The 16,011-nt window shown below is 38.1% G+C and overlaps 2 protein-coding genes across 3 annotated transcripts in view; one reads left to right on the forward strand and one right to left on the reverse strand.

The window, feature by feature from the left end:
• SESN1 (sestrin 1) overlaps window positions 1–16,011 on the forward strand; it is a 113,374-nt gene that overhangs the window by 25,937 nt on the left and 71,426 nt on the right. The gene's annotated exons all lie outside the window — the stretch shown is intronic.
• The window catches only part of ARMC2 (armadillo repeat containing 2), a 209,483-nt gene continuing 207,023 nt past the window's right edge, over window positions 13,552–16,011 (reverse strand). Inside the window, exon 18 of the mRNA XM_040238546.1 lies at window positions 13,552–13,785. Within this exon, the coding sequence (XP_040094480.1) occupies window positions 13,772–13,785 (14 nt within the window). The 3' untranslated portion in view covers window positions 13,552–13,771. The remainder of the gene's footprint in view (window positions 13,786–16,011) is intronic.

Genomic DNA, 16,011 nt, shown 5'->3' on the forward strand with positions numbered 1-16,011 from the left:
TGGAGAAGGCAATGGCACCCCACTCCAGTACTCTTGCCTGGAAAATCCCATGGATGGAGGAGCCTGGTGGGCTGCAGTCCATGGGGTCGCTAAGAGTCAGACACGACTGAGTGACTTCACGTTCACTTTTCATTTTCACGCATTGAAGAAGGAAATGGCAACCCACTCCAGTGTTCTTGCCTGGAGAATCCCAGGGACGGGGGAGCCTGGTGAGCTGCCGTCTCTGGGGTTGCACAGAGTCGGACACGACTGAAGCAACTTAGCAGCAGCAGCAGCAGCAGTGTTTATAATAAGAAATCTTACGTCAGTCTGAGTCTTATTCTTTTTTAATGAAACCTGTTTTTGTTTGTTTTATTTTACCTTTCTCTGGGAACGTTTTCTTTTTCTCCAACTTAAAAAAAAAACTCTTGAACAGATCAATGAATAATATAGTAAATACCAAGTAGCCTTAATTCATAAATTAACATTTTGCCACAGTGCCTTTCTCTAAGTTTTTTTCTCTCCTTTTGCTGAACTTATTGAAAGTTACAAGCACTTCTCCTCTAAAATACTTTATCCTATTATTTTCTAAGGACAAGGATGTTCAGGGAACTTAAGATTTTTTTTTTCATCCTTAGATTTTTGAAATATTGTTAGTATATGTTAGAGTGTGTGTGTGTGTGTCTCTGCTGCTGCTGCTAAGTTGCTTCAGTCGTGTCCAACTCTGTGCGACCCCATAGATGGCTGCCCACCAGGCTCCTCTGTCCCTGGGATTCTCCAGGCAAAAACATTGGAGTGGGTTGCCATTTCCTTCTCCAACGCATGAAAGTGAAAAGTGAAAATGAAGTCGCTCAATTGTGTCTGACTCTTCGAGACCCCATGGACTGCAGCCTACCAGGTTCCTCCATCCATGGGATTTTCCAGGCAAGAGTACTGGAGTGGGGTGCCATTGCCTTCTCTGGTCTCTCTCTCTACCTATCTTTTATTATTAATCATTGCAAGGGCTTCCCTTGTGGCTCAGCTGGTAAAGAATCTGCCTGCATTGTGGGAGACCTGGAGTCAATCCCTGGGTTGGGAAGATCCCCTGGAGAAGGGAAAGGCTACCCACTCAAGTATTCTGGCCTGGAGAATTCCATGGACTGTTACAGTCCATGGAGTCACAAAGAATCAGACATGACTGAGTGATGTTCACTTTCACTTTCTCCTTCTTGGTTTTATATATACCCTCAAGCAAATCTCTCACATGTTAGAGTGTGTGTGTCTCTCTCTCTACATATCTTTTATTATTAATCTGTTGCACTCCATGTCTTTCAATATAAAGATTTGAATCTCAAACTATTCTTTTTCTTCATTATCTCTGTTATATCTGTCCTTTTGGACCTACTGCTAGGTAGGTATTAGAACTCCATCTTAATGTCTTCCAAATTATAAATTTGCTCTTCAGCCTGGTTCTGTTCTTCAGTGCTTCTGCTGATGTGTTTATTTAGTGGTGGTGGTTTAGTCCCTAAGTCGTGTCCGACTCTTGCAACCCCATGGACTGTAACCTGCCAAACTCTTCTGTCAATGGGATTCTCCAGGCAAGAATACTGGAGTGGGTTGCCATTTCCTTCTCCAGGGGATCTTCAGAATCCAGGAATCAAACCCGTGTCTCCTTCATTGCAGGCAGGTTCTTTACCAACTGAGCTACGAGGGAAGCCCTGTTTATATGGTAATAATGTTTTTAATTTTCAAGAACTCTTTCTTATTCTCTGATTGTTCCTTTCTCAGAACAACCAATTCTTGTATTATGAATATTTCATTCTCTGTAATCTCTCTAAGGATGCCAATATAATTTTTAATTAGTTTCTTTTCCTCCTTGCTGAATCAGCCAGGATTCTGGCAGGAAATGATGGCACACTCAGATGGGGTGTCTGAAGAGAATTTAATGAAGGTGTGGGCAGAGTTAAGGGAAACCAACAAGATGAAACCAACAAGATAGTTCTTTTGAACTATCTATGAACCTAAAGGGACAAGGTCTGGGAGAAGTTACTGGAACTCCATGAAATTTACAGCTATAGGAGAAGTCTGCCCGCTTAACAGGAATTGTGGCCTTCAGTAGAGGAATATATTCATTGCTAGCCCTCAGCCTGGCACAGAGTAAGTGGAAGAATAAATACCCTGACCTTCTTCCTCCTGACTTTTAATTTGTTAGTGCCTCTCACTGGAAGAATGAAATTGTAAGCCAAATGGCAAGGGAACCCCAATGATACAGTCCATAGGTCAGAGAGATGATTTGGAGAGGCAAATAGAGAATATATGACATGCCTATATTGTATCAGTTTCATGGTGTTTAGGAAGACATCTTGATGGGTGGATTGGGCTGTGAAGAGAGTAGCCCTTTGGGCTGATGTGGTGTGGTAGAAGATCAGTCAGTCAGTTCACTCAGTCATGTCTGACTCTTTGCGACCCCATGGACTGCAGCATGCCAGGCTTCCCTGTCCATCACCAACTCCCAGAGCTTACTCAAACTCATGTCCATCTAATCGGTGATGCCATCCAACCATCTAATCCCCTGTCGTCCCCTTCTCCTCCTGCCTTTAATATTTCCCAGCATCAGTCTTTTCCAGTGAGTCAACTCTTCATATCAGGTGGCCAAAGTATTGGAGCTTCAGCTTCAGTCCTTCCAGTGAATATTCAGGACTGATTTCCTTTAGGATTGACTAGTTTGATCTCCTTGAAGTCCAAAGGATTCTTCAAGAGTCTTCTCCAACACCACAGTTCAAAAGTATCAGTTCTTTATAGTCCAAGTCGCACATCCATCCATGACTACTGGAAAAACCATAGCTTTGACTAAATGGACCTGTGTTGGTAAAGTAATGTCTCTGCTTTTTAATATGCTGTCTAGGTTGGTCATAGCTTTTCTTCCAAGGAGTAAGCATCTTTTAATGGTAGAAGATAGAAGGTAGCAGCAAGAATAAATTGTTTGGGTGAATAATCAAGGTGAGAGCAGTTGGGAGCATTATCATTATTATTATTATTTAAAGATTTGAGGATTCAGAAACAAGGGAAGAGAGAGGGAGGATAAGACTGGAATATAGCTATTGGAATGAGACTCTGCCAGGGAAATGGATCCCTTTGAAGTGTTTACATTCATTCTTATTTGCATTTGGAGAACAATCATATTTAGCATTTAGTTTTAGGAGAGCTTCTCGATCCTTACAAGACTTTTACACTCAGTGACTATCTGTTAGTGATGCTTTGGAGATTGATGGTGGGGTGGGCACTGTGCAGGGGGAGTGCCATGAGAGCTCGAGGAAGTGTGTTACTGTGTGGAGGAGCCCACAGTAAAGGTGACACAATCCCTTTGTGCCCAGATAAACTGGATCTCTGTGGATGAGAAGCGGAGGTTACATAGTTTGAGATTCAAGTTTTTGTTGATTAATAAGGGCTGCAAGACAGTAGGACATCCAGAATGCAGGCTCTCGTGGCCATATGATCTTTTAGTCATCAGAAAAGCAGCTAGATTCAATGATATTAGGATGAAGATTTAAAAGAATATATGTTAAGTAAATCTATCTAAGGGAACAATTGCTTTTCTTAGTATTGCACCAGAATAACTGTGTCCAAGGAGGTGAGACGATAATAGCTTTTTGTCCTCCCTCTCCACCCCCTCACCGCCAGATCTGTTGGTTTTGTATTCCGGTATCTCTTTACTACTTCATATGTGATTTATGTTTGCTGTGTTGCAAGTCTTCATTGATGCTTGACCCAAAGAAGTCAGTTTTTCTCTGCATGGACTCTCAAACTTTTAACACTGTTTCACTGTTGTAATGTGTTTCCTGTGAAAGCAGTCACTGTTTCTTCTTTTATCCTTTAAGATAGTTGATTTATATTTATTGGATATTCAAGGAGTTTAAGAACTTTCACCATTTTAGATGTCTTCTTGGACCCCTTGCAACGTCTACTCCCCTTTTGGTAGTTTTTAATACTTGTTCCTTAGACTTATGTTAACTTTAGAGTTACATTGTTGTTGTTCAGTCACTAAGTTGTGTCTCTGACTCTTTGCAACCCCATGAATTGCAGCACACTAGGCTTCCCTGTCATTCAGTATTTTCCATGAGTTTGCTCAAACTCGTGTCTATTTAGTCAGTGACTCCATCCAACCATCTCATCCTCTTTCGTTCCCGTCTCCTCTTGCCTTCAATCTTTCCCAGCATCGGTCTTTTCCAGTGAGTCAACTCTTCATATCAGGTGGCCAAAGTAGTGGAGCTTCAGCATCAGTCCTTCCAATGAATATTCAGGGTTGATTTCCTCTAGGATTGACTGGTTTGATCTCCTTGCAGTCCAAGAGACTCTCAAGGATCTTCCCCAGAACCACAGTTTGAAAGCATCAATTCTTCAGTGCTCAGCCTTCTTCACAGTCCCAACTCTCACATCCATACATGACCACAGGAAAAACCATAGCCTTGACTAAACAGACCTTTGTTGGCAAGGTAATGTCTCTGCTTTTTAATATGCTATCTAGGTTTGTCATAGCTATTCTTCCAAGGAGCAAGCATCTTTTAATTTCATGGCTGCAGTCACCATGTTGATTGGAGCCCAAGAAAATGAAATGTGCCACAGTTTCCACTTTTTATCCATCTACTTGCCATGAAGTGATAGGACCAGATGTCATGATCTTAGTTTTTTGAATGTTGAGTTTTAAGCCAGCTTTTTCACTCTCCTCTTTCACCTTCATGAAGACACTCCTTAGTTATATGATATTCTTCAGAGTTATATGATATTCTTAATTTTATCTTGTTATGTTTTGGTCTGCTTTTTATTGATTCTGGTAGTTTGGTGGTTCTATGATAGATTTTCTAAGAGTGAACATTTATTATTCCATCATCTTCCTAGAAATCCCACTGGCTTTTTAAAAAAAATTTTAATTGGAAGGTAATTACTTTACAATATTCTGATGGTTTTTGCCATATATCAAAATGAACTGGCCATAGTCATACATGTGTCCCCTCCCTCCTGAACCTCCCTTCCCACCTCCCTCCTCACCCCATCCCTCCAGATTTTCACAGAGCACCAGCTTTAAGTTCCCTGCATCATACATCAAATTTTCATTGGCTTTTTTTCCCCCTAAAATTAAATAACTATTTGATAATTTTCTTGGGTTTCTAGTCTGCTGCTGGGTTATTTAAGCACTTTGCATCTTTTTTTTTTTTCCTCCATTAGTGGCTCTTTCAGAGTCACCTCCAAGATAAATTCATTTTCTTTACATCATATCACACATTCCTGAAAATAGAAGACTATCTAATTGACCTCTTTGGCTTCATTTTTTATTAAACTTAAAGGCCATCAGATAATCTCAGTGCTATGATACATGTCCAGATCTTAGTTACCAAATTGGTTTAATTTTCCTAAGGGAAATAGAATAGACCCACATATGAATAATACCTATTTTCTTTTTCATCCTATCCCAGAGGGTTTCACATGACTTTCTTATCCTCACTACAGGGAAGAAAGAGAAGTAGTAACCTCTACCCCTCCCAAAAACAAGAACAAAATGACAACAACAACAAAAAACTGTAGTAACTAATCTGTGCTTCCTAAACAGGCTTATGCTTGCTTTTCCCTTTATTAGGAAGCTATGGCAAAGGATCTAGGGAGAAAGAGATATGAACAGAAATTGTAGGTTTGTGTCTTTTTATTAATTTACAGATATACTAACCTAAAAATCAAGATATGATATCTAACAAAGTATTACCTGTGAATATGAATATTAGAATTAATTTGGATGCAAAAGAAAAATTTCTAGAGTATTATCTCAGTTTCATAATTTTACCTTCCACTCTGAATATATTCGTAATTCTTTTATCTGTTTGGAAAATATCTTGTTCAGAATTTGAGAGGCAATCTCATTCTTAGCTACCTTAGACTCTTTACCTTATATTAGAGTAAAAAGAGTTCTTATAAGAAACCTTCAGTGTTTTGGTTTTAGACTATAATTATAGGTAGTAGTTTGTATTATAATAGAAAAAAGGTATTACTGTGTTTTAAAGAAAATAAATTATATTTTTGTTATTAATATTTTTATTTCTTTAATTTATGGGCAGTATTTTGTGATACTGAGAAAATTACTGTCACTCTGTCCACGCATGTCTGAAAGACAAATGTGTGATTCAGAGCCTTTCTACACCTGAATACACATGTACTTTATTTTGGGGCTTGTAAGCCTTGTCCTTGTTAAGTCCAGTAATCTTGTTTTTACTTTTTTTCAATCCTCTAGTCATCTCATATTACCTTTGAAGCTACTTTAGAAAAAACAACTCTGCTTCACAATTTCCTCCCCTTGTCTCCATGATCATAGAGAAGGGAATGTGTGAGAGAGTCAATTAAATGATTTAAAAACTTTCTAACACCATACACAAAAATAAACTCAAAATGGATTAAAGATCTAAATGTAAGACCAGAAACTATAAAACTCCTAGAGGAGAACATAGGCAAAACACTCTCCGACATAAATCACAGCAGGATCCTCTATGACCCACCTCCCAGAATACTGGAAATAAAAGCAAAAATAAACAAATGGGATCTAATTAAAATTAAAAGCTTCTGCACAACAAAGGAAACTATAAGCAAAGTGAAAAGACAGCCTTCAGAACGGGAGAAAATAGCAGCAAATGAAGCAACTGACAAACAACTAATCTCAAAAATATACAAGCAACTCATGCAGCTCAATTCCAGAAAAATAAACAACCCAATCGAAAAATGGGCCAAAGAACTAAACAGACATTTCTCCAAAGAAGACATATGGATGGCTAACAAACACATGAAAAGATGCTCAACATCACTCATTATCAGAGAAATGCAAATCAAAACCACAATGAGGTACCATTTCACACCAGTCAGAATGTCTGCGATCCAAAAGTCTACAAGCAATAAATGCTGGAGACGGTGTGGAGAAAAGGGAACCCTCTTACACTGTTGGTGGGAATGCAAACTAGTACAGCCACTATGGAGAACAGTGTGGCGATTCCTTAAAAAACTGAAAATAGAACTGCCTTATGACCCAGCAATCCCACTGCTGGGCATACACACTGAGGAAACCAGAATAGAAAGAGACACATGTACCCCAGTGTTCATCGCAGCATTGTTTATAATAGCCAGGACATGGAAGCAACCTAGATGTCCATCAGCAGATGAATGGATAAGAAAGCTGTGGTACATACACACAATGGAGTATTACTCGGCCATTAAAAAGAATACATTTGAATCAGTTCTAATGAGGTGGATGAAACTGGAACCTATTATACAGAGTGAAGTAAGCCAGAAAGAAAAACACCAATACAGTATACTGACACATATATATGGAATTTAGACAGATGGTAATTATAACCCTGTATGCAAGACAGCAAAAGAGACACAGATGTATAAAACAGTCTTTTGGACTCTGTGGGAGAGGGAGAGGGTAGGATGATTTGGGAGAATGGCATTGAAACATGTATACTATCATGTAAGAAACAAATCGCCAGTCTAGGTTTGATGCAGGATACAGGATGCTTGGGGCTGGTGCACTGGGATGATCCAGAGAGATGATATGGGGAGGGAGGTGGGAGCGGGGTTCAGGATTGGAACTCATGTACACCCGTGGCAGATTCATGTCAATGTATGGCAAAACCAATACAGTATTGTAAAGTAAAATAAAGTAAAAAAAATTTTTTTTAATTAAAAAAAGTAATATATAAAAGTAAAAACTTAAGTGAGTTTGTATTTTAGTTATTTATAGCACAGTAGATTACTGTTTTTAAATTGAATAGTAAAAAGAAACAAGTCTATGAAGATTGAATGAGTAAGTGGAAATAGGAAAAGAAGTTACTAAATGCCAACATTCTTATAAAGCTGAGAAAGGCGGTATAATAATAACAGTATCAGGGGAAAACAATATTTTTATAAACCTGTAAGAACACTGATAATATTGGGTTGGCCAGAAAGTTCTTCAGATTTTCCCATAAGATGGTACAAAAACCCTGAATGAAGTTTTTGGGCAAGCCAATAATGATTCTCAAATATGCCTATATAGTTAAAGAATATAAAATTTAATGAAAATTAAGGCAATTTATGTGAAAATTAGAGATAATAGGGAAAGAAAATTTTAAAGGGTTAATTCTCTATTAATTGGGGGGACTAAACACAAGCTGGAATCAAGATTGCCGGGAGAAATATCAATAACCTCAGATATGCAGATGACACCACCCTTATGGCAGAAAGTGAAGAGGAACTCAAAAGACTCTTGATGAAAGTGAAAGAGGAGAGTGAAAAAGTTGGCTTGAAGCTCAACATTCAGAAAACGAAGATCATGGCATCCGGTCCCATCACTTCATGGGAAACAGATGGGGAAACAGTGGAAACAGTGTCAGACTTTATTTTTTAGGGCTCCAAAATCACTGCAGATGGTGACTGCAGCCATGAAATTAAAAGATGCTTACTCCTTGGAAGGAAAGTTATGACCAACCTAGATAGTATATTCAAAAGCAGAGACATTACTTTGCTGACTAAGGTCCATCAAGTCAAGGCTATGGTTTTTCCAGTAGTCATGTATGCATGTGAGAGTTGGACTGTGAAGAAGGCTGAGTGCCAAAGAATTGATGCTTTTGAACTGGTGTTGGAGAAGACTCTTGAGAGTCCCTTGGACTGCAAGGAGATCCAACCAGTCCATTCTGAAGGAGATCAACCCTGGGATTGCTTTGGAAGGAATGATGCTAAAGCTGAAACTCCAGTACTTTGGCCACCTCATGGGAAGAGTTGACTCATTGGAAAAGACTCTGATGCTGGGAGGGATTGGGGGCAGGAGGAGAAGTGGACGACTGAGGATGAGATGGCTGGATGGCATCACTGACTCGATGGACGTGAGTCTGAGTGAACTCCGGGAGTTGGTGATGGACAGGGAGGCCTGGCGTGCTGCGATTCATGGGGTCGCAAAGAGTCGGACACAACTGTGCCACTGAACTGAACTGAAAAAGGAGAGATATTGAAATAAGTATAAAATATTAAGTTTGGCAGCTCAGGAAGTTGGTTCAATAAGAGAAATTGTTGGGATACATATTAGGGTAAACTACCCAAGTTAATTCATATGTCTTATTCAAATAACACAGTTTCATATGTGAAAGGTAACCTATATGTCACAGTTAATGAAAAAACTAAGAGCATACAGTTCTGTTATTGGTAACTATTTTTATACTGTCACAGCATACTTGGTAATCTGAAGGTTTGATGATGATAGATGGGTGTATAAAGTATGAAAGAGAGGCCAGTTAGTTGTTTTGCCTCTGTTACATAAGCAGAAAACAAAGTGTTACTAGTTTATGAACACACAGATTTTGCCAACATTATATTATCAGTGATGCATATTTGTTACATTTGATATACTCTCTATGGTTTTCTTTTTTCCTTTGCTTTCTTTTCCTTTCCTTCTCCTTTTCTTTCTCTCTCTCCCTCTGCCTCCCTCCCTCCTTTCCTCCTTTCCTCTCTCTCTCTCTTTCTAATATTTGATATTCTCTAAGCTTGTTAAAAAACTAGCTGGTTATGATCCATGTTTTGATTTGGTGATTGATGATGGCTTATGGCTTTCAGATCTTGCCTTTTGTTCTCAAGGACTACATACTGTCCTTAAATTACTTTCCATTTTGTTATTGATTAGTACGTCATGGGGCAAAGTATTATCTGCATAGCTGAATCCATGACGCTTTGGGGTCAAGTATACTGCCTCCAAGTATAGCCTTATATAGGGCCTGAATCACCTTTAGGTTTTTTTATTGACTTTAAGCATATAATTCAAGAATATAAAGGTATAGCTGTTTAATTATTTGGAATGTTCATAGCCTATAGGAAAAAAAGGGGTTGGGAGAGGAATCCTAAAAATTTGCAGATATCAAGCCAGTTTAATGACCAGGCTAAATATTAGTTCACAAAGATCCTAAGACTATTTCATGATGATTTGACCATTTGTTGTTGATTTCCATGTTGTGAATTTCAGTTAATTCTTTGGATCCAAAATTATGCACATGGCTCGGTCTTATTTCTTCTACTTAGCATTGATATGAATAGAATCAAAGATTGAAAGTTAGGGTGAAATAGGAGAAAACCTAAAATTTTCAAGGTTTTTTTCCCTCTTTAAAAGTATAACTATTTTCAGATACCAGATGTGAAAGTTTCTTTTTTCCCCTCCATAAAATGCTTTATTTACTTCACAATATACAATGAATATCTTTCGACACAAATGTCTAAAGCTCCCCTGATAAGGGATTTATAGACTGAAGGGAAGATAATCAGATTAAAATGTTTAACACAAGACTCACCCAATAAAAAGTATATCAAAAGATTAAATCAGCAAAGGTATACCCAAAAGATGCAAAGGGAAAACAGCAGTGGTCACAGTATTAATCTCAGAGACCTCAGGATTCAAAGATTAGGCAAATGGCAGAAGAGTGAGGAGGCATAGAGTTCCTTGGTAGTAGTTTCCTAAACTTTCTCTTGATAGTTCTCCTCTCCTTCATGAACATTTCCACATCCTCTTCATCCCCTCCCATTCATCATTGTCATTGAACTGCCTGCTGGGAAAGGCCCATGGGGAATTCGGGGCAAATAATTGGTCTACTTCCTGCAGCCTACTGGCCTTTCCCCACCCTGGTGGCTCAGACAGTAAAGCGTCTGCCTACAATGCAGGAGACCCAGGTTCAATCCCTGGGTCAGGAAGATCCTCTGGAGAAGGAAATGGCAACCCACTCCAGTATTCTTGGCTGGAAAATCCCATGGACAGAGGAGTATGGTAGGCTACAGTCCATGGGGTTGCAAAGAGTTGGACACGACTGAGTGACTTCACTTTCTTTCTTTCCGTTAATGTCTGTCCTCCACTAGGTAGAGATCCTGCCAGGTTTTATCATCATTTATTTATCACTCAGTTTTTATTGTTGTTCAGTTGCTAACTCATGTTCGACTCTGCAACACACTAGGCTTCCCTGTCCTTCACTATCTCCCAGAGTCTGCTCAAACTCATGTCCTTTGAGTCATGATACTATCCAAGCATCTCATCCTCTGTCACCCCCTTTCCTCCTGCCCTCAGTCTTTCCCAGCATCAGGGTCTTTTTCAGTGAGTTGGCTCTTCACATCAATCAGGTGGCCAAAGTAGTGAGCTTCAGTATCCGTCCTTCTAATGAATATTCAGGGTTGATTTCCTTTAGGATTGACTGGTTTGATCTCCATGCAGTCCAAAGGAGTCTCATGAGTCTTCTTCAACACCGCGATTCAAAAGCATCAGTTCTTTGGTGCTCAAACTTTTTTATGGTCCAGCTCTCATATCCATATGTGACTACTGAAAAAACCATAACTTTGACTATAGGGACCTTTGTCGGCAAAGTGATGTCTGCTATTTAATATGCTGTCTAGGTTTGTCATAGCTTTCCTTCCAAGGAGCAAGCATCTTTTAATTTCATTGCTGCAATCACCATCTGTGGTGATTTTGGAACCCAAGAAAATAAAACCTGTCACTGTTTCCATTGTTTCCCCATCTATTTGCCATGAATTGATGAAACTGGATGCCATGATCTTATTTTTTTGAATGTTGAGTTTTAAGGTAGCTTTTTCACTCTCTACTTTCACCCTCATCAAGAGGCTCTTTGCTTTCTGCCATTAGGGTGGTATCATCTGCACATTTGAGGTTGTTGATATTTCTGCTAGCGATCTTCATTCCAGCTTGTGATTATCCAGCCTGACATATCAAATGATGTACTCTGCATATAAGTTAAATAAGCAGGGTGACAATATACAGCCTTGAAGTACTCCTTTCTCAATTTTGAACCAGTCCGTTGTTTCATGTCTGGTTCTAACTGTTGCTTCTTGACCTGGATACAGGTTTCCTGAGAGACAGGTAATGTTGTCTGGTATTCCCATCTCTTTAAGAATTTTCCACAGTTTGTTTTGATCCACACAGTCAGAGGCTTTAGCCAGTGAAGCTTAAGTAGATGTTTTTCTGGAATTCTCTTGTGCCAGTGAAGCTTAAGTAGATGTTTTTCTGGAATTCTCTTGCTTTTTGTGTCCAATGAATGCTGGCAATTTGATCTCTGGTTCCTCTCCCTTTTCTAAATCCATCACTCATTAGGCACATAGTAAAAGTTAAATAAATATTTGTTAGATTAATTAATTTGGAAGAGAAAGACAAAGTCAAGTTTACTACATAGCTCAAAATATTTAGGGAAAATCAATTCTGATATATCCATTTAATTTTTAAAATAATTAATACATTTATGTTTATAAGTGTCCAAAATTTTAGAATTTTTATGTTATACATAAATAAAAAGTTCTAAGACTTTAAATTTATTGGAAAAAACAATTTTTTGTTCAAGACTCTTTCTTATATAACATGCCTTTCAATTATTTGGATTTAATCTGTGCCTTTAGATGTGGCTCCCAAGTCTCTGTGTAACTAGTTGGCTCATTGTCCTTTTTTCCTAAGGGAACTTTAAAAAAAATTATTGTTGCTTTGATTTTATATTCATATTTTAAAATCAGTTACACATCTGAGTTGTGAATAATATGTATAAAATATTTCAGAATTGATTGTATTTCAAAGAAAATGTTAACTTTCTATTATTGTTATAGCAGTTTTAATCACATTAAATCAAGGCTCATGCACATTTAGTGAATCGACCATTTAAATTTATTTGATTTGAAGTAGTCTATCCTCATGGAAAAATTGGAAAGGGAAGTTAGTATATTTCCCTTTTGAGACATTGAAAGTGTCTGGCATAAATTTAATGCAGAGGGAAGGAAAAGCATGTGATTATTTTTTATAATCTTGGTCACATGTCTTGGAGGAAAATTTGTTACCTTCCAGTAACAAATTTTCTGAGGTTTACTAAATTTCTCCATGACACAGTTAGTACTGATCTCATTTAGTCATAATTTAAATAAGATAGTTTAAAGTATTCTATGTAGTTAAAGTAGGATGGAGCATCCAACAGATACTGTACTAATTATAGTCATTAATGGCCTACTTTTTCTGACCTAAAAAGGTAAGGAGGGAATTATCTTTGTTTCAGGGATTTTCCCTCTGAAAGATACCAGTTCACTGTTATTGTTCTTTATTTTCACATGACACTTATCTAAAATCCTTCTAAAACTCCACAGTACTAAACTAATCCATGGCATCTTCTCCCATAGAAAAAGACAGCAGGTCAGACCTCTCTCACTTCGATTAGAAATTGTGAGGTTTGGGGAATTTCCTGGCTGTCCAGTTGTTAGGACTTCACACTTTCACTGCCAAGGGTCAGGGTTCGATCCCTAGTTGGGGAACTAAGAAATTGTGAAGTTTTATAAACAGGCTCTTTATTAAAAGAACGTAGACGTAGATTGGATCTATGAATCAGCAATCCACACATAAAGTGTTAGTATGAACATGCTATTACAACTTTCCTTATAATACTACCCTAAAAAGTCTCCTTTTAACTGTTTTAGAATCTATTCCAGGAATTAAAAAAACTCAAAAAATTACACTTTGTTAATGTTTTAGTTAGTAGTATGAGCTTTTTCACAAATTAGGTGATATTTACTCCTTAGTATAAATGTGCTTGTGTATTGTTGTTGTTCTCTTTTATTAATGTGCAATGCTTAACCGAAACCTATGTGGGTGCTTTTAGGCTCAGAACTAAAGGGGTGATTTGTAGAAAACCAAAGTAGGTCAAAGAGTACCATGGTAAAGCAAAGGGGAAGTCCCCAAGCTTACTCATATTGTCTTGCCTCTGTTGGAGTTCACTTTCATTGTTATGGTCTAGATCTGTCTTCCTGTGAATGGAAGAAAAATCAAATTGAAGAAAAATCTCAAAACATTATCATAAGTAGAATAATATGTTATTAGTTATTGGCAGGACAGGTGGGGGCAGCATAGGTGGGAATGAAAATTAGAACTGAGTTTAACCCTAAATTTTACAGATCAAAAGCAGTAGTATGCATAAATAGATAGCTTCTCTAAGTATAATACAAGGAGTGCTGTGTGGGTCTGTGTGGAATGGGAATTATTAATAGTATTTCAACTTTTGCCAGCCTGTTCTACTTTTTCACGTGTTGTAGAAGTGACCATGTTTTAGGATGAAGGAATCAATCCATTTCATATTAGTTCTGAACATATGCAATTGAATGAACATTCTAGGCAAATCTACTGACCATTGGAATAGCAACTATCACATGTCTGTGAAACACTTGTGCCTGCTTTACTTCACTAATCTACTATTAGAATCTAGGAATGTACTTAAGCTAGCTTCAACCATCCTAGAATGCTTTTTACATCTTAGAGTGAAAATGAAATTTTCTTAAAATGAAATTTTTAAATTTAATTAAAATGAAATTTTTAAAATGAAATTTTAAGAAAATTGGGAAACTAAATTAGGTGTTTCCTCAAATGTAGTATGCTAGTATCTTGGATCATATTTTCTCTTACAGTAGAAGATTTCTTTTCTGGCTAAATTTCCTTTCTTGGGTTCTTCCCCTGCTTTACCTTTTTTAAAGGCAAGAGACGTGTGAAAGCTAAACCTTTTAGAGCTCAGAGTTGTTGAACGTACTTTCTCTCATCCAAGTACTAACCAGGCCTGACCCTGCTTAGCTTCCAAGATCAGATGAGATCGGGCATGTTCAGGGTGGTTGGCCGTAGACGAACTTACTTTCTGTCCTTGTATTTGCCAAGAACTGCTGACAACTTAAAAGCTATCATATGAGTGAATACCAGTTGTCTGGTTTTTTGATTTTTGGACAAGCGTGAATCAGGATTTCCTGTAATTTTTCTTCCTCTTCTGGGGCTGTGTTGCCTCTATCTCTTGAGCAGTTTTACACTTGGAAAGAAAAAGCAAGGTCACTGGATCTAAATTACTTTTACTTCTGTGCCAGATGAAACTTTCCTTCTGTTATGTGTTACAGTTTGGGTATCTTTTGGCATCTAGAGAGAGACTTACATTTGGAAAGGGGAGTGTGGGGGTGTTTAGGAGAGGAGTTTGTTTGTTTTAGCTTAATCCTCACTTTTTCTGTACTTCATTCAGGATAGACAGCCAGTCCCTGCTCTTTGGCTGACACACATGATAAAGCAGAGCATCCTGAGAGAAACCAGTGTTCCTGTGGATTATAGCATCCAGCAGTATAGAATCCATTCCTGAATTCTCTGTTCTGAGGTGTAGCTGAATGGATTTTTAAAAAGGATCCATCAAAGGAAAGATTTATTTGAATATTAGGCATACTACTTAAAGAATGTAATTACTGCCTAAGTGAAGGGGGTAATTCTAACCGTTGCCTTCAGATACTAGGAGTATCTGCTGTTCAGTCTGGATATTTTTTCTGGATCAGGGAATGAACAGCTGGGTTCCAAAAGATAAGAGAAGTATGAACTTCTGAGCAGAGGCATAACTTTGAATAAAAGGAACCTCTCTTTGAAAATTATAATTAGGTTTGGGGTAGTGTTGAGTGTGTTGCTTAGGAATGTGTTTGGGTGCAGATAACAGAAAACTTTACCATGTGGCTTAAACAGATGGAGGTCTTCCTCTATAAGAAATCTTAATTGAAGTAGTTCAGAGCTGATGATCATGCTTAACTATATTAATGATGACTCTATACCATCCATAGAATGAGGTTCTCATCCTCAAGGTCACCAAATAGCTATTATATTTTCAGGCATCACTGTGTTTTTTAATCTATTGTCCACATTACAAATTACCCCAGAGCATATCTTAAAACAACAAACATTTATTATCTCATACAGTTTCTGAGCGTTGAGAATTGAGAGTGGTTTCTCTGGGAGGTTCTGGCTCAGGGTCTCTCATGAGGTTGCAGTCCAGATAACAGCTAGGACTATCATCCAGTTAAGGTTTGGCTGAGCTGGGGATCTGCTTCCAAGCAAACTCACATGACTTTTGGCTGGCGACTTCAACTCCTTACCACGTAGACCTCTCCATAGGGCTGCTCATGACTTGGCAGTGGGCTGTGCTGTGTTGTGCTTAGTTGCTCAGTCATGTCTGACTCTATGCAATC

Source organism: Oryx dammah, unplaced genomic scaffold (genome assembly GCF_014754425.2).
Source record: "Oryx dammah isolate SB20612 unplaced genomic scaffold, SCBI_Odam_1.1 HiC_scaffold_4, whole genome shotgun sequence".
Lineage (NCBI taxonomy): Eukaryota > Metazoa > Chordata > Mammalia > Artiodactyla > Bovidae > Oryx > Oryx dammah.